The sequence below is a fragment of the Cebus imitator genome, unplaced genomic scaffold, assembly GCF_001604975.1.
Source record: "Cebus imitator isolate Cc_AM_T3 unplaced genomic scaffold, Cebus_imitator-1.0 Scaffold5, whole genome shotgun sequence".
In the NCBI taxonomy this organism is placed as follows: Eukaryota; Metazoa; Chordata; class Mammalia; order Primates; family Cebidae; genus Cebus; species Cebus imitator.
The window spans coordinates 4,417,128-4,437,802 of NW_016107320.1; the positions used below are offsets into that span (position 1 = coordinate 4,417,128).

At 35.3% G+C, this 20,675-nt stretch overlaps 1 protein-coding gene across 1 annotated transcript in view; it reads left to right on the forward strand.

Annotated features, from left to right (window-relative positions):
- Positions 1-20,675, forward strand: part of TNKS (tankyrase) — a 187,270-nt gene that overhangs the window by 143,958 nt on the left and 22,637 nt on the right. The window contains exons 15-20 of the mRNA XM_017535741.2: positions 832-997; positions 2,431-2,650; positions 2,955-3,064; positions 11,165-11,353; positions 14,662-14,899; positions 15,476-15,558. Of these exons, the coding sequence (XP_017391230.1) occupies positions 832-997; positions 2,431-2,650; positions 2,955-3,064; positions 11,165-11,353; positions 14,662-14,899; positions 15,476-15,558 (1,006 nt within the window). The remainder of the gene's footprint in view (positions 1-831; positions 998-2,430; positions 2,651-2,954; positions 3,065-11,164; positions 11,354-14,661; positions 14,900-15,475; positions 15,559-20,675) is intronic.

Sequence of the window (20,675 nt, forward strand, 5' to 3'; positions counted from 1 at the left end):
AAAAAAAAAAAAAAAAAAAAAAGGGCACTGATCTCTCTAAGTAAAAAGGCACTTGATACTTTGCTTCTGCCATCTAAGTTCAACATTTTATTCTTTTGATTTACTCTTCTGTAGGAGCATCTTTTTGTCCTTTTAGAAAGTCAGCTGCTTACTAATCAGAACTTAGGCTCCTCTCTGAATAGTTTGCCCATTTTTTGTCTGACTAGAACTTATAATTGGCATCATCATTTTTCTTACTGAACACTTTTCTCAATCACCTGGATTGTGAGTTTTCATTGTTTGGCACCTCAATATTTAAACCTGTGCATGGAAATCACTGTTGAATCACTATGATTTAAACAACTTTTTATAAAGGTAGAACTTGCCTAAATAAGTAAGTTAATTGCATTATATTTTTTATAAGCAAGCATACAATTTTCATTAGTAAAACTCAAAGAAAAGATGATAAACCAGATTATTAATGATTAAAATCAATTCATAGTGTTGTTCTCAACATAGCCAGAGTGAAAATTTGAATTCAAAATATTGTGATGAAGCCTTATTCTATGGCTGTATTTCTATACATGTTTTAAAGATAAGGATTGCTTTGAGTATATATCCATCCTTGAGAAACTTAGGAAAATGTCTTTACATTGAAAGGACATTTTTGAAATTATTACTCCTTATTTAGAAATGGATAAGTATATCTTAAAGACCAGAGGTGGGAGTATTTCTTTTTGAGCAGCGTTCAGTATAGTCAGTACCATAGAAGAATGGTATTATTTTTATTATAAGAATCATTTTAACTCATATATTGGTTTTATGACTTTAAAATAATTTTCTTTTGTTTAGCGGCTTGGTGCCCCTTCATAATGCCTGTTCATATGGACACTATGAGGTGGCCGAGCTTTTAGTAAGGCATGGGGCTTCTGTCAATGTGGCAGACTTATGGAAATTTACTCCTCTCCATGAAGCAGCAGCTAAAGGGAAGTATGAAATCTGCAAGCTCCTTTTAAAAGTATGTACTTTAAAAAGTTATAAAATATAAACTGATAGTATATATATTTTGATTATTACTTGAAATTAAGTTGGGGTATGTTATTCTATTAAGAACAATAGTGCTGTAGAGACTGCTCTCATTTTCTGTTCCACAGAAGACTGTTTATGTGATATGATACATAGCTTGGAGTAGTGCCTAAAGTGAATATCTGAAATGGCTTGATTAAATGCATGTCATAAAAATTCATCAAAGTAGGTTTTAGAAAGCTGAAATATTCTGCATTATCTAGTTCCTACAGTATTAATCAGAAAAAATTGTACAGGAGAAACAAGGTGTTCAATCAAATTGATTTTTTTTTCCTTATTGGCTATTTTATTATTGTTAACCAAATAATTCTTCATCAGCAAACATTAAACATTGTATCTTATAAGAACTTATTTTAATATCAGATTTTTATTAAAATATAATCTCTAAACAAAGTTGTTCATGTAGATTTAAGATATATGAAAAAGAGTAAAAACTAGTAGTTATATGAAACTAGCCATAATTTATGCTCACTTTAAGTTAAAGTATATTTTTAAAAAATGACCAGACATGTATTTATGAGATTTTCTCTTGTTCTTTTTTAACTGGAGAAAAAAAATTGATTTGTTTAAACAAACTTCTTCTCCCTTCACTTTGATGATATCAAATACATGCTTATGAGTCTTGAGAAAAACACAATACCTGATATTTATTTCTATTATTACTAGCTGGTAAGAAATAACTTCCAAGTCATTGTGAATGTATTGTCTAACTTGACTTATAACTAATTTCCACAGTGAGCCCACAACAGTCTGTGGCTGACCCATAATAAAAATTATTGACTTCCATTTACCTTATTTAATAAGTATTGGTAATTAAACTTTAAAAATCTATAATTTTTAAAACATTTATATATAATTTCATGATAGGTATTAAGTCTTAGGATAAAAATATTAAAAATATTACCAAACTTTATTCTTACTGATGGCATTTAGAATTAAGTCCTTTTTTACCAGTGTATCTTACTGTACTCTCTTCTTTTTCATACCTACTAAGTATTTTTATGTAATTGAATCTGGTCAAAATTAATATCCATGCTATTCTTAAAAATAAAATGTTTCCAAAGACAACTTGGAGTCTGAGAAAAAGTATATTATACAAGTGATCTCAAAGATACTTAACACTCTCCCTACTTTATTATCACCATTGATCCTGAAGATTTGACTGAGTAGTATTAATAGTTAGAAAGCTGATCCATTCTATTGCTAAGTAAGAATTTTGCAAAATGTTTTTCAAAATGCATATAGAGTAGATACCTTCCCTGGAGGAACAAAGGTAGAGTAGGTTAAGTACCTACCTACCTACCTACTTACTACAGGAAGATATTACAGAGAATACAAACCCCATTTGGTTTTTCTTCTTTGTAGCATGGAGCAGATCCAACTAAAAAGAACAGAGATGGAAATACACCTTTGGATTTGGTAAAGGAAGGAGACACAGATATTCAGGACTTACTGAGAGGGGATGCTGCCTTGTTGGATGCTGCCAAGAAGGGCTGCCTGGCAAGAGTGCAAAAGCTCTGTACCCCGGAAAATATCAACTGCAGAGACACCCAGGGCAGAAATTCAACCCCTCTGCACCTGGCAGGTAAGTGTCTCCAGTGCCTCCACACCCTGTTTTCCTTTCGTGAGTACCTAATACAGTTGACTAAAATATGAAAGCCATACTGAGCGTAAATGGGACTACTTAGTAAAATGCTTTTGATTGACATTGTTTTGTATCATTTCTTATTTTGAAGTCCCTGCATTATGTGGTAATATTAGCTTTTGAAGCAAAAGGCATTAAAACCTTAACATTTTCTGGTCCTTATTATTTATGTATGTATGTATGTATTTTTTTCTCTTAAGCTGACATGTTTCCTGTATTTTTTTTTTTTTTTTACTCTAAATAGCAGGCTACAATAACCTGGAAGTAGCTGAATATCTTCTAGAGCATGGAGCAGATGTTAATGCCCAGGACAAGGGTGGTTTAATTCCTCTTCATAATGCAGCATCTTATGGGGTAAGCATACCAAAGTTAAAATCTAGAAAACTTCCCTGGCATTTATGACTTTATTAAATGCATACTATGCATTAAGGAATTAGATACCTAACTGCATGATTTAGCACAATTTTAATCTTCTGTTCAGCATTTTGACGTGCCTTCCCAGCTAAGCTTAATTACCTTGTGGCCAACCACCATGCTTTTTATTGCTTTTTGGTCTCTGCACGTTATCAAGCACAATAATAGGCATGTAATGAATGCCCAGTTTATACTTATCAATAAAGATAGTATTTTTTAACTCTACCTCAAGTAGATTTTTAAAACTGTAAAAGCCGTGCGGCTCTTATATAGGCATGGAAAGTATGGTGACTTACATTTATCATCAACATCTTAAAAATACTCGAGTAGCCAGACACAGTGGCATGCACCTATAATCCCAGCTATTCAGCGGCTGAGGTGGGAAGATCACTTGAGCCTAGGTGTTCAGGGCCAGCCTGGTCAACATAGTGAGACCTCATCTAAAAAAAAAAAAAATTAAATGATTGAGCAATTGATATATATATATATATGGTTTCATAAAGTTGAAATTACTAGCTAAAACCTCCCAGTGAAAGTCCAGAGTTATCCTTTCAAACACTGTCATTGGTTGTAAGAGGAAGAGAAATGAATTGCAGTGCCTTGATGCCATATGTCAGCACTGACGGACTGGAAGTAACTAAGGCCCACTCAAGCCTGATGGCTCACTGCAGAAATAAGATGAATGCTCATGTGCTTGATAGTTCATCCACTTAATCCCTTCTTGACTGTGAAAACCCACAGATGCTAGGTTATACATACCAGGTGCTCTCACAGTTGGAATCCCTATTGATAGAAGGTGGTTTCTAGATTTGCGAAAACCTGACATACTATAAATAAAAACCAACCAAACCTACCATCTTGATTATCATATTTTTTCTCCTGCTACATTCTCCCTGGCCCTTCGTAATGAGACTGTCGTCTCTCAAGCCCATTCTACAAAGACCTGTATATCAGGAAGAAGACAAATCTGAGTGGGGATACATTTAAGGAAAGCAACAACCCAGTTTTTTGAGAGAAAATTATGCTTCCAAGTATAAGTTAATCGAAAGTATCATATTTAATAACTATAATATTAGTACTGAAATCCTCTTGAAACTATAGTATTTAAAGATATCTTTCCAAAGACGAAGAATCTTTTATTAAAACTCATGGAAATTTTAACCTTCCTTCATATAAGGGTCTCAATTTCACTGAACAACAGAGACTTGTACCAAAGGTCCAGCATGCTAAATATTTGCTCCTAACATACTACATACACATTTACGTGTAATTCTTAACCCTGAAATTGTAACTATACATGTATATCATTTGGAGACTAATTTTCAGCACTTCTTAGCATAATTCTTCTCTTCATATGGTATTCTACTAATTCTTTTGCTAAGCTTCAGTTAAGAGTTTATAAAGCCAATGGTGTCAGTAGAACCGAAATTAGATCTTTGATCTTCCCTGTAAACCTATTGTGAATAAGGATAGGTGATGGCCATAGAATTATAATAAGAACTGATCTAATAAAGCTTATGTTATACTATCAACTGTGTAGACTACAGTAGATCCCATACCTTGTGAACGTAGGGAAGTTCTACTCTATTAGTCTTCACCTTTTACAGTCTTTATAGCAGTCACAAGATAAAGAAAAGAAAACTTAATTTATAAAGTATTTTACCTTTTGATCCTCATTCTTCTGATGGCATAGTGTTAAGATGTATTCTACTCCATTAGTCTTCACCTTTCACAGTCTTTATAGCTGTCACAGAGGATAAAGAAAAGAAAGCTTAATTTATGAAGTAAGTATTTTACCTTTTGACCCCCATCAGTTAAGATGTTACTTACTATACATGTGTGTCACTTGATGACCACTCTGAAGAGAGTAAAATGTACAGTGATTCTCTTGTGGCTCAAGTGTTGTAATGCAGAGTGATAGTCGACCTTGCCTAACTTCAAGAGTGGTGTAATAGAGTTAGTCTCCCGACCAGAAGCCCACTGTTCCATTTTCATAAACTTAATTCACCATTACCCATAACTCCTCTTCTCCTTTTCTAATTTCAAGTGAGAAAAAATAACACTTTTTTTCACTATCTCCTTTTATGTTACCTTCCTTTTACGTTTGTTAAATCCCTACTGCTTAGCTCTTTGTAAATGAGGGTAACTTACTGAGGTGAAAATGAACAAAAAATTATCTAGGCTGTGTAAAGGGGATTTGATAGAGGTTTTGATCAATGTGATTCATCTCATCCTGGTATGGAATAATGCAAATGAGCCAGATAATGTGTTTATAGCAGGTAGTTTTACCTCATTGTGAGGGTGGATTGATTCACTCTAAATTTTTTTTCATGTATTAGACTTGTAAATTTAAAATTCAGATTTCTGTGAGTTAACTATCACTTTGGTGACAAACTTTCACTTTGGTCAGATACATGAATGTGATAATAACATTTTTTTTTAATGTAGTCAACCCACTTCCCTCAGCAATCTCGCATGACACACAGTGACTCTCTGTTAGCATTTTCCCCATTCATAAACTCAGCTCTGAAAAATAATTTTATTTAATGTCATTTGTAAAACCTATAATCTATTGTTAGTAACCACTCAGTAACCATATTAAGTCAGTGTTTTTCTTAATCTCAATTAGTAGACTTAAAGTAAGGCTAGGTATGGTGACTAACACCTGTAATCGCAGCATGTTGGAAGGTTGAGACAGCAATATGGGTTAAGGCCAAGATTTTGAGACCAGCCTAAGCAACATAATGAGACCCTATCTCTATATAATTATATTTTAAATAAATGAGTGTTTCAAATATAATTAAGTAGTATTTATTAGTACTTCTTAAATATATATGACTATATATTTAAGGATATATATATATATATATATTTAAGGAATACTAATATTAACACAATATAAAAAGTTGAAGAAGCTGCTTTGTCTCCCATAAACTAAAGGGTAGTTACCACTCTGTTTCTGTTTATTTGTAGATTGACAAATCTGTGTATCTTTCAAAAGTTCCTTTTTATTCATTCTATCCATATCCCTTGGCTGGACATTTTAGTGAAATCACAGGGTTCCAGTCTACATTTCTATTAAGCTGGCAAAACACTGATTATGTTGTATTCATCCCATGAATTCGATGATGCTTAACTATCTAGGCCACATATAATCATTTTGTGGAGTAGGTTTTCTGTGGCACATCATCTGGAATAGTGCCTCTATACTGAAAATTAAGCAATTTATAGAGCAATTGTAGGTATAGTGTTACCCAGTGATCTCTACTTAAATAGTTTCTTCTTCCTAATATTATTCTCTTTCTCATTTTCAGCTTAGAAGGAAAATGGCTCTTGTGTTTTAGTCTAGCAAGGCTCTACAGGCATCTGTGGTTCAATGGAAAAGCCTGAACTTGGGCTCTGAATATCTTGGATCTAGTCTTCTGTTTTATAACTCAGTGGTCTTCAGCAAGTACCTTAATTTTTCTCATCTTTCAGTAGTAAAAGTTGGATTCTAAGACCTTTCCAAGTTATTGTAATGATGAAATGAGATGGTGCATGTGAAAATTGCATTCTCTAATGTAAGGCATTATAAAAAGGAAGATAATACAGTTATAAAATAACTTGCTTCCTGGCTAGTTGCAATGGCTCATACCTGTAATCCCAGCACTTTGGGAGGCTGAGGCGGGAGGATCGCTTGAGCCCAAGAGTTCAAGACCAGCCTAGGCAACATAGCAAGACCCTGTTTCTTCCAAAAAATACATATATATTTTTCTGTTATATATATATATATATATATATATATATATGTACATATACATATATATTATATACATATATAATTAGTAAATAGCTTCCCACAGCTCATGTACTGAGCCAGTCAGAATAAGGGCCACATTACATGTCACTCTTACATCTCACAGTCTTAGGAATAATCTATATATTTGACTGCCGCAATACTGTATTAAATAAACACAGATTAATTGACTAGCCTGAGAATAAAATAATAATTGGAGGTAGCTGTGAAATTACATAGTTATTTGCTTATGCAGCTATTTATTGATCATTATTCCTTGATACGTATTTACCTTTTTTCCCCTAGAGAGCTCAATCTGCTGTCTGTGTGCCTTTGAGCCTTTTTTGTATAAAAAGAACGTCAGTTTTTTCAAATGGAGAAAAAAATACGTATTTAAGAAGCTTCAATAAAAATTACAAGTTTCATGAGAGCTGATATTAGTGGTAGTGTGTTTGGTGTTCTTTATATTATAGAACTGTGTTTGGTGTTCTTTATATTATAATATTCTGTATTATATTTGAATGCATGTTTATACAAGAGAGTTAATTTTTCTGCTAGCCAGTAAATATATAAAACATTGACGCTTATTACCACAAAGCATGCAATTTTTTTTATCTCATAAGAGTAAATCAAATGGCTGATTCATTTCCTTTCAACTGTTTTCATTTTCCAGTGCTTTCTCTAAAATGTATAACATTTGGGGAATTTCCTGACATAATTGTGATAAAGCCTCTTTACAATTAAATGGCTTTAACTGAAGCCCAAGCACATTGCTTTCCCCTACTTCCCACCTTTTTAAAATTAAAGGCTTCGCAGCCTTTTTATGTTGTGTTTGTCATTTAAAGCATTTTTTGTTGCAGCTGGATTCTGAAACTATGTTAAATTGTCTCTTTCTCCTGGAAACATTCCAACAGAGATCAGTCTCTTCTCTGGACCTTTTAGTTCAATACTTTGCTCTTATATACTGTGTTAAATAGAACTAAACTGCTATTTATTGAATTTGTCAGCCTTAAATTCCAGTTACTATTTTTGCCTCAGTGATATAGCTATTTAAAAGAATTAAACAGCTTAAGAACTGTGTTTTTAGTCTACTTGGGTAGTAATACACTCCTTCCTGTTAATTGTTCTTTCAGACATTTGTCAGAAAATTTCACAAGCATGTAATTGGTTTGTCCAATAAACTCTAACTTCAGTATAAAGAAAATGCAATTCATTTTATACACACATACACAAACACTTAATATTCCTTGGACTTTTTGACATTTTAGAAGCCTGTGTAAATTAGTCTACCAAATTATATTATTCTGCCAATAAACGTGAGAGTTCAATAAAATTAATCATCAGAAACACAGTTTAAATAGCTTATAACTTCACTGGGGAGAAGGTTGAAATTATTCCGTGCTTTTGAGTTAACTTAGCAAAAATTGCTACCTTTTTTCAACATACAGCTTTTGAATAAGGGAGATAAATTACTAGGTTTAGTTTTGTTTTAGGGGATTTTGATAATACCACAAGTGGTACCTCTGTTTTGATCTTTTGTGTTAGAAAGTTTAAAAATAATTAAGCTATAGAACTAATTTTATAGTGATATTATAATCCCAGAAGAATTACAAAATATACCCTGTTCTGAGAAACCTTAGTCTGATTATGCTGCTTTTTTTGTTTGTTTGTTTTTGTTTTGGGGGGTTTTTTATTTTGTTTTGTTTGAAATGGAATCTCACTCAGGCTGGAGTGCAGTGACACAATCTTGAGTCACTGCAACCTCCATCTCCCAGATTCAAGTGATTCTCCTGACTCAGCCTGCTGAGTAGCTGGGATTACAGGTGTGTGCTACCATGCCCAGCAATTTTTGTATATTTAGCAGAGATGGGGTTTCCGTCATGTTGGCCAGGCTGGCCTCAAAACTCCTCACCTCAAATGATCTGCCTGCCTCGGCCTCCCAAAGTGCTGGGATTACAGACGTGAGCCACTGCACGTGGCCTATTTTTTTGTTTTTTGGGGGTTTTTGCTGCTTTGTATTATTAGAGCAAATGTGGAAGCTTTCCTTAGTAGTTGACTGATCTGTACTTTTCTTTTTAGATAAATGTTCTTTACTTTGTTTTCAGAAACTACTGTTCCTAAAATTAGGAAATACAGATATTTATATTATGTAAAATTAAATACTTCCTCTGAAAAAGTGCCATTTCATTTTGAAGTGAGTGTCTTCAAGAGTACAGAAAAGACTCTATCTTAGAAAATAGACAGTGACATGCATTAAATCGCACCTTGGGATTTTCTTGGCCTTTCCTGTTCCCATTCTCATAAATATCCTCTTTAAAACCCTCAATGTATGGTACTTGAGCAGCAACATGAGTTAGAAGTGTATTCTCAACAGATAATGTGCTTTTGAGTTAATTATCCAAACTGACCAAGTTATGCCTGGAAATGTGCCAGTTGCACCAAATTATAGTATATTGGCATTGAAATGGATCTCAGAAACACTTAAGTGGTAACCAGCCTAACATCCTAAATGTGTTTTTAAAAATATCCAAGTTATTTTTAATATTCTTAAAAAGTCTGTTTGTTGAATCAGTATTGGCTGTTTGTGTAATTGATGGTCTTAGCTTATTTTATAAGGATTTCTGGGAAGAAGCTGAAGGCTTTTGCTTTATGGAGTTCTTATTTGAGAGAACCTGGTCTCCATGGAACTTTCTCCTATAACAGCTTTTATAGTCCTGCTCCAGCTTCTATATCTCCTCTTGTCTCCTCTGAGGATTTTTCTTTCACTCTCCTTTTCCAAAATATTGTTACTTTCAAGGTTTTATTCACCTTGCAATTATCTTTCTGTATTCTTTTCCTTAATGAGCTAATTTATCAAATAGCTACAACTATTAATCCACTATTCCATTTTGTATCTCCCTGGAGCTCCTATCCCCAGTGCTTGGCCCTCCATAGGTATTGAGCAATTGATTGGTTGGTGGATGAGCGGGTAGCAGAGCGAAAAAGTGAATGATGCCCCCTTTACTGTGCACCAAGCTTTCCGACAAACCATCTACAGAATGTCATTACTTTGATATTTTACCTCAGAAGCTACCTACCTCAGTGAACCTTATCTGAGAGTTTCATACCTACTTGAACTTTTTTTTTTTCTTGAGACAGAGCCTTGCTTTGTCACCCAGGCTGGAGTACAATGGCATGATCTCAGCTCACTGTAATCTCCGCCTTTTGGGTTCAAGCTATTCTATGCCCCAGCCTCCTGAGTAGCTGATTACAGGCATGCACCACCTTGCCCAGCTAATTTTTGTATTTTTAGTAGGGATGGGGTTTCGCCATGTTGGCCAGGCTGGTCTCGGACTCCTGACCTCAGGTGATCCACCCACCTCAGCCTCCCAAAGTGCTGGGATTATGGGTGTGAGTCACCGCACCTGGCCCCTAATTAAACTTTTAACAACTCAGTTTCTGTTAATAGTTCTGCCTTTTTTTCTAATCTTCTAGATTCCCCATCTCCCCTCAACAAAAATGTAGTCATCTTTGACTTTTCTGTCTCTCTCTTCTGTTGTTAATTTGTCTTTCTAAACCCAATTTTTTTTCTTTCATAATTTCTCAGATTTAGCCCTTGTTTTCCATTTTTCTATGACTGTCACAGTTCGGGGTCTCATCACCTCACACCCAGGTTATTAGTGTGTCTGCTGCTAACATTTCGTCCACCCCTCAATCATTTAGACTTAACAGACCAATTTTTATAAAATGTTATGTTGCTTTTTCAAATGCTGAAGAAAAAACATTGAGAATCTTTGAGATAAGTGTTTCAGTAAATCAGATTGCAGTAGGTTAGAAAAGAAATGGAAAGATAAGAGAATCAGTGTGAACAGAATGATTGAAAAGTTTGGCAGATAGATTAGACCATTAACAGAAGACTTGAATTAGGTACTAGTTTCACTTTACAAAGCGAACCCCTTTACATAGTATTTGTTTTTTAAAAAAGCTGAATATGTTAGAAGAATAAATCTTTTTTTTAAAAAAAAAAAAAAAAAAAAGCCGATGAACAGTTACAGGGTAAAAGTGTAACTGTGGTATTGAGATTTTGGAGGATGTAAGATAAGATGGAGTCCAAAGTATAAGTAGAGGACTGAAATACTCCTTTTATTTTTTTAGAAGAAACTTCTGTTAAGGATGAAAATGGAGCTATGGAAAGAGTGAATTGTTAAATAAAAACAAGTATACACGATGACGCTTTACCAGATGATCTCATTCTTAACTCTTTATATCCTTTTCTTTTTCTTCAGCATGTTGACATAGCAGCATTATTGATAAAATACAACACGTGTGTAAATGCAACAGATAAGTGGGCATTTACTCCTCTCCATGAAGCAGCCCAGAAAGGAAGGACACAGCTGTGTGCCCTGCTGCTAGCACATGGTGCAGATCCAACCATGAAGAACCAAGAAGGTCAGACACCTCTGGATCTGGCAACAGTAAGTCCTCATTTCAGATACTGAGTATTGTTCATTGTACTTTCAGAGATGACATTAGATTCTCGGGCTCGGCAGCTTACTTTTAATAGTGTTTATTTCACTTAGAACAAAGATTTTCTTCTGAAAATTTTTGAAGTTCACACTTTTTCTATGAAAATATAATTTAACACTCTTTAGGCAAACTAAACAGTAAGTTAATTTTTTTTTGCCATTCTTAGCCTGCTGGGAAAACATGGATCATAAGAAAACACATTTTTAGAGTGTACCTTAAAAAATTATATTTAGTAAAATATCTTGTACCTTCTATATTTGGCATATTATTGTAGAACAACTAATGTTCATGATAATTTACCGACATCTGTGAGATAGTCAAAAATTAACTCTGGACAGTATTATTTAACTGCAAAGTTAAACGCTACATCATCATCTCTGAACTTTCTGAAAATCAGGGAGTTACTATATAGTCACAATAATTTCTCATTTTTTAAGCCAAAAAAGTTCTTTTCAAGGTATGCTCTGTTTCATTTATTTATTGCTGAGTAACAAACTGTTTCAAAACACTTTGGCTTAAAATAATAATGATTTATTATTTCTTATGATTCTGTATGTTGGCTAGGAGGTTCTTCTGATCTTACCTGGGGTCACTTGTGCAACTGCATATAGTTGGTGGCTGGGGCAGAAACCTAAAGATGGCTTCACTTATATGCTAGGGGCATTGACAGACACGACTAAAAGGTTGGAGCCTCACTACTCTTATGTGGTATCTTATCATTAAGTAGTCTCGTTGGAATTTTTTCACAGAATAATTGCATCTCAAAAGGGAGAAAGCAGAAGCTGCCATCGTTCTTTAAGGTTAAGCCTGGAACTGACATGCTGTCACTTCTGCCACATTCTGTTGAAGTCAGCTTAGGTTCAAGGTACAGGAAAATAGATTTCACCTTCTTTGAAAGGAAAAGCAAAGATTTTATGGCCATCTTTAATCAGCCAGTCTTCCCTGTGAACACAAATTACATCTATTTTTCCCACATTCTAATTATATTCAACAGGGGGCAGATAGTCATCACCGGGTCCATAGCAATTCTAAAATTCAGTCAGGCACTTGTTATCAGGGCCATCTACTCTGGAGTTAGGGAACGGTCCTTGATCAGGGACCATTTCTGCTCCCAGGGGGAGGATCTCTGTGACTGCCTTTTTTTTTTCTTTTGAAACACAGTTTGGCTCTTTCACCCAGGCTAGAGTGCAGTAGTGTGAACATGACTAACTGCACCCTTGACCTCCCAAATTCAAGCCATCCTCCCACCTCAATCTCCTAAGTAGCTGTGACTACAGGCACATACCACTACGCCTGGCTATTTTTTTTTTTCTTTTTGTGGAGACTGGGTCTTGCTATGTTGTCCAGGTTGATCTTGAACTCCTAGGCTCCTCCCTCAGCCTCTTTTCTCTGCCTCCCAAAGTGCTGGGATTATAGATGTGAGTCACTGTACCCAGACTCTGTAGCTCTTGGCTATGCCCTCTGAATTATCCTTCTCTTTTTATAAGAAATGGATCATATAGCCAAATTGCTTTCTCAACCAGTTTTCTGTTGCTAGAAATTTGGGGACGCTGAGCCTTTTATCATTTTAATCTGTCTGTTCCTTTTAATTCAAACTAGTACAACTCTTCCTTTATATACTTTTGGATTTCCCATCAAATTACACACCACTATCAGCCAAAAGCCCAGCCCACAAATCTTTTGAAGACAGGTCGCTCTCTAACATGGATTCCAAGTCAAAGTGCAGTGGGGCAATACCCATAAAATCCTTCGAGGCTCTTTTATTTAGCCAAGGGAGTTCACAAGGTGCCACCTTAGAGGTTCTTTAAAGACTTTAAGGTAATATATCTGTACCTGTAGTTGATTTTTATTCTGAGGCCGTGTTTTCCTGTCAGCACCCTGGATTTGACCTTTGGCTTGAGGCTGTTCCTTACTTGGAGAAACTTTTCCTGGTGGAAAGGCTGGGAATGGTGAATAATTTTATTTTCTAACTTAGCATATCTTGGGTGAATACATTTCCTTAAAGAGAACTAAACAGTTCCTTTCTTAGTTCTTTTCTCTCTTCCTGTACCTTATCATGGGCAGATAAACACACCAGTCCAGTTGGCGAGGCAGAATTTGTTCTGGAAATCTCCTTAGCCAAATTTAGAAATCTGTTTGGGTTCATGTTCTGCCTTCCATAAGACCTCATGTGCCAGTGCTGCCAGACATTCTGCTCCACAGCATCAGTCCCCTTTCTCTCCCCTTCAATAGCACTTGCCTGTCTTCTACTCACAGCCACCCTCAGCAGTCACCAGGCCACCCTTCATGCCTCCAACCAAAGCCACATGTCCAGCAGTACCTCACTTCCAGGTACCAGTATGCATTTCATTTCTCTATTGCTGCATACCAAGCCATCCCATAACCTAGTGAGTGTTTTCACATGATGATTTGTTATTTCTCACATTTCTGGAAGCTGACTGGGCTCAGCTGGGCAGTTCTGCCGGCTTTGTAGTTACCTTCACCTGGGAACTCAGCAGGGGCTGGAGCTTCCAAAATGAGCTTTCATCCTTCAGGGATAGGATATCCTGCATAGGATATCGTCACTCATTAGTCTAGCCTAAACTTCTGTACAGCATGGCAGATGACTTCTAAGAAAGTAAAAGTAGGCACCGCCAATCCATTAAAGCCTGGCTCAAAAGCCTCAGAACATCACTTCTTCTGCATTCTATTGGTCAAGACAACTCACAGGGTAAACCAGATTCAAAGGGAGGGAAATTCAAGGGAAGGCATGCATGATGGGAGGAAGGAATTGATGGCTGGCTGTCTTTGGAGACTGTCTCCTGCATACTCGAACAGCAGTTGCATCTAATACTTAAAAACTGTAAAGTTTATGAATAAATAAGCCAAATTAAAGTGTCATCCCTTTGAAATTTTACCACATGTTAATTGTACATGAAATTATTAAGTGTGAAGTAAATAACCAGATTATTATAGCTGTTTAAACATAAAATATAGTAAATATGGAAATTTTTTCTAAAGGAGGGTGACAGTTAACACTGAAAGTGCTTGTTTTTAATGAAGGAAGAAATATTTTTTAAAAATTACATTGTTTCTCCAGTTCTATCTACTGAAACTATTTGGAGCTGTAGATAGGAGAAGGAATAATCAAAAACCAGTAGGGGTTAATGAGGCATTCATTAAGGGGAAAAAATTCACAAAGCATTTGGTTCTTAGTCAAAAACTTACCATTTTAATATATAGTATTTTCATGGTTTTTTTTTAATCATTTTTTTAGGCTGATGATATCAGAGCTTTGCTGATAGATGCCATGCCCCCAGAGGCCTTACCTACCTGTTTTAAACCTCAAGCTACTGTAGTGAGTGCCTCTCTGATCTCACCAGCATCTACCCCCTCCTGCCTCTCTGCTGCCAGCAGCATAGACAACCTCACTGGCCCTTTAGCAGAGTTGGCTGTAGGAGGAGCCTCCAATGCAGGGGATGGCGCCTCTGGAACAGAAAGGAAGGAAGGAGAAGGTGAGTAGAGCCTGGGAATGCTTATTGATTTATACCTTTTGTTAGTGGAGCAGAATTTCTGTATATTCTAGAGCATCTATTTACAACCAGAACGTCTTCTTGAACCACTGGGTGGGTCTTATACTGAAATTGTATCAGAACACACCTGAGAAGTCATTTCAGGAATGAAAACTAAAATGATAGCTGATACATTTAGATTTTTAAAATTCATTAAAATCTTTAGATTTTTCTATGTAAGTAGCATTCTATAAGAAATACTATAATTAAAATTAATATTATATTCTATACTTATATTTTTATATATTTTTATATATTACAATAATCTATAATTCTGTATTCTAACCACAATATTATAATTAATACAAATGCTAATTTGATAAAGATAAAACACTCTGCTTTTACTTCTCAGTCAACTTCAGAAATAAAGTATCTGAATTAAATCTATGTATTCTGTATTATTTTATGCCATGTAAAATCACCTGACAGCCAAGGGTGTCAGAGTCATAGATTTAAATGGATACTGAAATTTTCTTTATACAATTCTTTCTGAGAATCTTTAATATGTTTCTGTTTTAGTTGTGGGTCTTGACATGAATATCAGCCAATTCCTAAAAAGCCTTGGCCTTGAACACCTTCGGGATATCTTTGAAACAGAACAGGTAAACACTCTTGTATATATTTTAGTCATTTAAATTAAATACTAAGAATTAGGCTGGATGCAGTGGCTCACACCTTAACCCCAGCACTTTGGAATGTCTAGGCAGGATTGCTTGAGCCCAGGAGTTTGAGACCAGCCTAGGCAACAAAGCAAGACCCCCATCGCTACAAAAAAAATTTTTTAAGTTAGCCGAGTGTGGTGACTTAGGTTATCTGTAGTCCTACCTACTAGGAGGCCAGAGCCAGAGGATCACACGAGCCCAGGTGTTTGAAACAGCAGTGAGCTGTGATTTTGCCACTGCATTCTATCCTTGGTGACAAAGCAAAACCCTATCTCAAAAAAAAAAGAGAAAGAATTCTTAATTACCACCCACCTCTTTCTCTTTTGCTTCTTATGAGCTATATTTAAACCCACAAAACATTTCATAAGAAGCCAGAGGAGTCTGGTATTTTATACTTCTTCCGAAAATTGTCTAACAAATGAGTCTTTGTTATTTTGTTTTATCTTTATAAGCAACTTAGCAATGTGCAGTTTATTAAATGTGAAAACTTAGACCATACAACTACCTCAAAAGAATGTTTTCAAAATTGTGCTTGGTTGTTTTTTTTTGGAAAAACATCAAGCTTTATTCATCTCATTTCATTATTTATGTGACTAGGCTCCTGAAGCAGTTGCTCATTAATTCGGAAAGCACAGTAGTACTTAGACCGGTGCACCTTCTAAAAATTGCCCCTTTATGAAGTTTCTGTTGTCCAGTTGGAGTTTTAAATAATCTTGAACCAAAAATCGGCCATACATTCCAATAGACACATCCTATTTTGGGAAACATCTTAAATGTCTATGAAGGTCTAAGGATGGTGTCATCATTAAGACATTTACGATTTAGGATTCTTCTGTTTCCCTGTTTTTATACAGGATAATGAGTTCTAATATTGCATGCTTTCATTATCATGGTCAGCTTTAACTACTGAATGATAGTTAAGTCCTGAGTTTAAATGGACTATTGATATACATGAAATTTTAGAATGAGAAGGTGTTTAAAGAAAATCATTCTCCCCGGTATAGGGATCACCCTTGTATAATAACACCCATGTTAGTCCTCCAGCCAGGGAAGATAACTTGTTACAATTTGGGACAAGTGTAATAGAATGCCTGCAACTTAAAGTGTGCCAAAATCTGCCCCTAGGTGTAATTCGTTTGTTTTGGGCTTATGCTTACCCTGCTTTGCACAGAGATGTAATCTCAAGTCTATGTATGTATGAAGTTTCATAGGGATATACTCCCTTCAGAGGCTCTAGGGGAGAATATATTCCATGCCTCTTCTAGCTTCTGATGGTTGGCAGCTTCCTTGGCTTGTGCCCATGCTACTCCAGTCCACTTCCATTTTCACATGGCTTTCCTGTCCTCTGTATCTCTTCTAAGGACATTCACATTGAATTTGAGGCCACCAGTATAATCCTGGGTGATGTCCTCATCTCTAGACCCTCAATGTAATTTCATCTGCAGACACCCTTTTTCCAAAGAAGGTGATATTCACAGGTCCTGCGGATTAGAACATAGACATACCATTGTAAGGACCACCATTCAGCCCACTGCAACATAATGTGGCCCTTTATATCTTTTCAAGACCTAGTCAGCTTATCAGAGGTGTCACCCTTTCAACCATACACCTCTACAAATCTTCCCCTATTTTAGAATAAATCTATCTATTTTTTGCAATTATTCTTTATATGACATAATTTTCCAGTATTTCACTAGCCCCTTTGGCCCATTATGCTTCCCTTCTAGGCTTATAGTCACTTTGGAGTTAACTTAAAAACCAGCTCTTTTTTTCTTTTTTATATCAGTTATGCTGGTTTTTCTTCTGTTTTTTTTTTAAGCCAAATTTTTTATTGTAGTTTATCTTTAATACACTTAATGATAAGAACAGTTAAGTAGGGATGGCATTGGACTGAAAGAAGATCTTAATTCTAATTATTTTTTACCCTCTTATAAAATTGGGCTAAAAGATAGGTTAAATGTCTTTTAGCCTATCATTTCCTCGACCTGTAAAACCTAAGGCCTACAAATTTTCAGATAGTTAAAATTCTCAATAATATTGTGCTGCCCTGTCAGTTTTTAATACAGTGAAGCATCACATATGCCTTTGGTCTAATGGTTAGGACTTTATAGACTGCTATAATTATTTATTTTTCCAACCATTTATTCATCCTTTGTTTTGGAGCTTTCTTAGGAGACTATTCTAAACAGTAAGAATGCTTTATCCTTATTCTGTAACTGAAGCTGTGAAAGCTGTTTTAAAACCATTATACTCTCCTGTTCCCATATTACAGCTATAGTCATTCTTCCCAAATCATATCCACAGTAATTGTAAAATTTCAAACATGTCTTTGCTGAATAAACCAAAGACCTAATTCAAACAAATAATTCAAATTTACTGATGAAAGTTTCCTAAAGAACATTAGTTTTTCTTCTTTTAGTCAATTTGCATTGTGATTTTATGTGTTATTTCTTCTTTTTAACTTTATATTGTATAGTCTCTTTGTCAATAACTGACTTCCTGTGGTGTTTTTATCACATTTTATTGATTTTAATAGTTTAATAGTTTAGTCTCCCAGTCACTCCTTCTGACAGCTTGTACTGGTTTCATCAGTTACATTGTTCTTTTTTTTACTGCAGTTTTGTTCTAAGTAAATGGTTCCATTGATTTTTCTTTTGGCCAGAATAATTTCTATAGCCTTTTCTTGATCTATACATAGACTATTGCATTTAAAGCATATTACCAAGCACAGTTCCTTTCCTCCAGACAAGTGATACTACCTTTCTTTGTATTGAACTATGTTTGACTGTCTTCTGGCCCAATCGTCAAGCAATCAAATTTATTTTTATTTTAATTGCAAATGTTATTTATCTAGCCTTCCATTATAAAGTAATAAATTTGATTTATAAACCTTTTCCATATCTTTAACCCTTAGCATTTACTCCCATTAACATTCTATATCAGTAATATGTGATGATGATCAACATATCTATATAGTGGGGGAAGAGTGAGGGTGCATGTATTGTATTCATTTAATTCATGTCTATTTGGCTTAAGCCAGGGAGCCATTCTGTTTTCTGATATACTTTAACATGCTTATATGTCTCATTGCCTGTGTTCCTCCTCGTGGATACCAGTGGGGTATGGAATATAGTTATTTTATTTCTGGTCCCAGAAAAAAAAAACCCTTCTTCTACACATCATAGCCTTACCTCCTATCTTCACCGTTACTCTCTTGGAAGCCTCTGAACTTCCAAATTTATGTTTCTCATAGATACTTTGCCCAGTCCTATGTTAAATAATATATACCTGTATCCTTTCTAGTTAATTAAGTATAGTACCCATGTGACTTTGGTCCTTCCTTTATAACATAGCTTCCTACCTATGAACACTTTTTATATGGGAAAGACAGATTTTATTTACATTGCAATTCCTGGAACATAAATGCTATCACTTGGATGACTGCTTGTGGACATGTTTATGGTTAACCTGTATATTTTCATGGAAAATGACCAGATATATTTTGATTTCAAATTCTTAAAGACAAAAGCATGGCCTCCAGTAAATTAATTGCGAACTTTATTATAAAGCTAATTCTTTATAATACTACTATGATAATTACTACAGTAATACCACTGTGCCATATAACCTTTTAAGCCCAAGCAAGAGAAAGGTCGTTTTCATTAAGACTATAATTTTCTCTCTCCACCCCAAGTAAAATGAATTTTAGAAGCTAGAGGTAGCCCTTCTTGCAGTGACCTTTGCTTTATATGTAAGATGACTTCAACTGACACATGGATAATCTTTATTCTTAAGATTATAATTTTGTTTTAATGTATACTAGATAGAAATAACTAGCCCAACAAACTTGCAGTTTCCTGGGTATAATAACTAAGTCACGGTTTAAAACAAGGAGCAAGTTAATTTAAATATGATTTTCAGAGAAATATGTCTAACAGCTGATAGAGCTACATATAAAATCCCTGAATCTTGAAGCAACATGTCTAAAATCCAGCTAACCATTTCCCTCCAGATACTTCCATTTATTTTTTAATACGATAGTCTTGTAGTTACCCAGCTGCAGAATTTTGGAATAGTTTTTAATTGCTTTCATCCCTTTTTCTTTTATAACCATTTCTATGTACCAGGCCCTGTAAATACAGTTCTCCAGTTGCTTTCAGATTCCTCCCTTCCATGCCACTGCATCTTCGTCTTGTTCCCCCTTGTTTTCCCTTCCAGATCTGCCCTTCATAGCACCAACAGTCTTATCCTCCTAAAATAAAACTTTGGTCATATTACTCTGCTGAAAATACTTCCCAGGGCCCTTGGTATACTTCTGAACCCCTTAATTTGATAAATAAGGCCCTTTAAGACCTTGTCAGTGCCTGCTGCTCTGCCAATCCCTCCTTTTAATCCTTGATACACATTCTCCTGTAACCATTTTGACCTACAGTACTTAAGGTCCCTCAAATACTCTGTGTTCTTTTAACTGATTTTCCCTTTGCGCTTGCTATTCCCTCTGTCTCAACCACCCTTCCCTCCTTCCCCTGTCTAATTAACTCCTGCCACTTAGCTGAATTACCACCTTCTTCTGAGAACCTTTCCTCATCTCCTTCCTGTTCCTTCCTTCCCAGCCCTCCTTGCAGGCGTGACCAGAGTTCCCATAGGGATTCTCCCAAGACATTGACCCATTTTGCATTTGTTTCTTATCTCAAGTAAATGGCATGAGCTTTGGTTAGCACTCTATTTCATGGCCCCACTCTTTTACTATCAGTGATTTGGATCAACTATGTGATTTTCCGACTATGGTGGGTCGTTTTAGAATTAAATGAAATGTTCAGCTACTTTTTAAAGAAATATATAGAATTAAAGAAGGAGCTTATTAAACATTGTATGTGTGAATGAGCTAACATAAATCTAAATTCCTTAGCTTTTTATTTAAGGATTTTCAGTGGCTACTGCCTGCTAAAAATGTGGACACATATATTGGGCACCATGTAACTCAGTGCAACTAAATTTAATGTTTAATCATTTCAGCCTTCTAGTCATCCTTTTAAATAATATAAACAGGGAAAAAT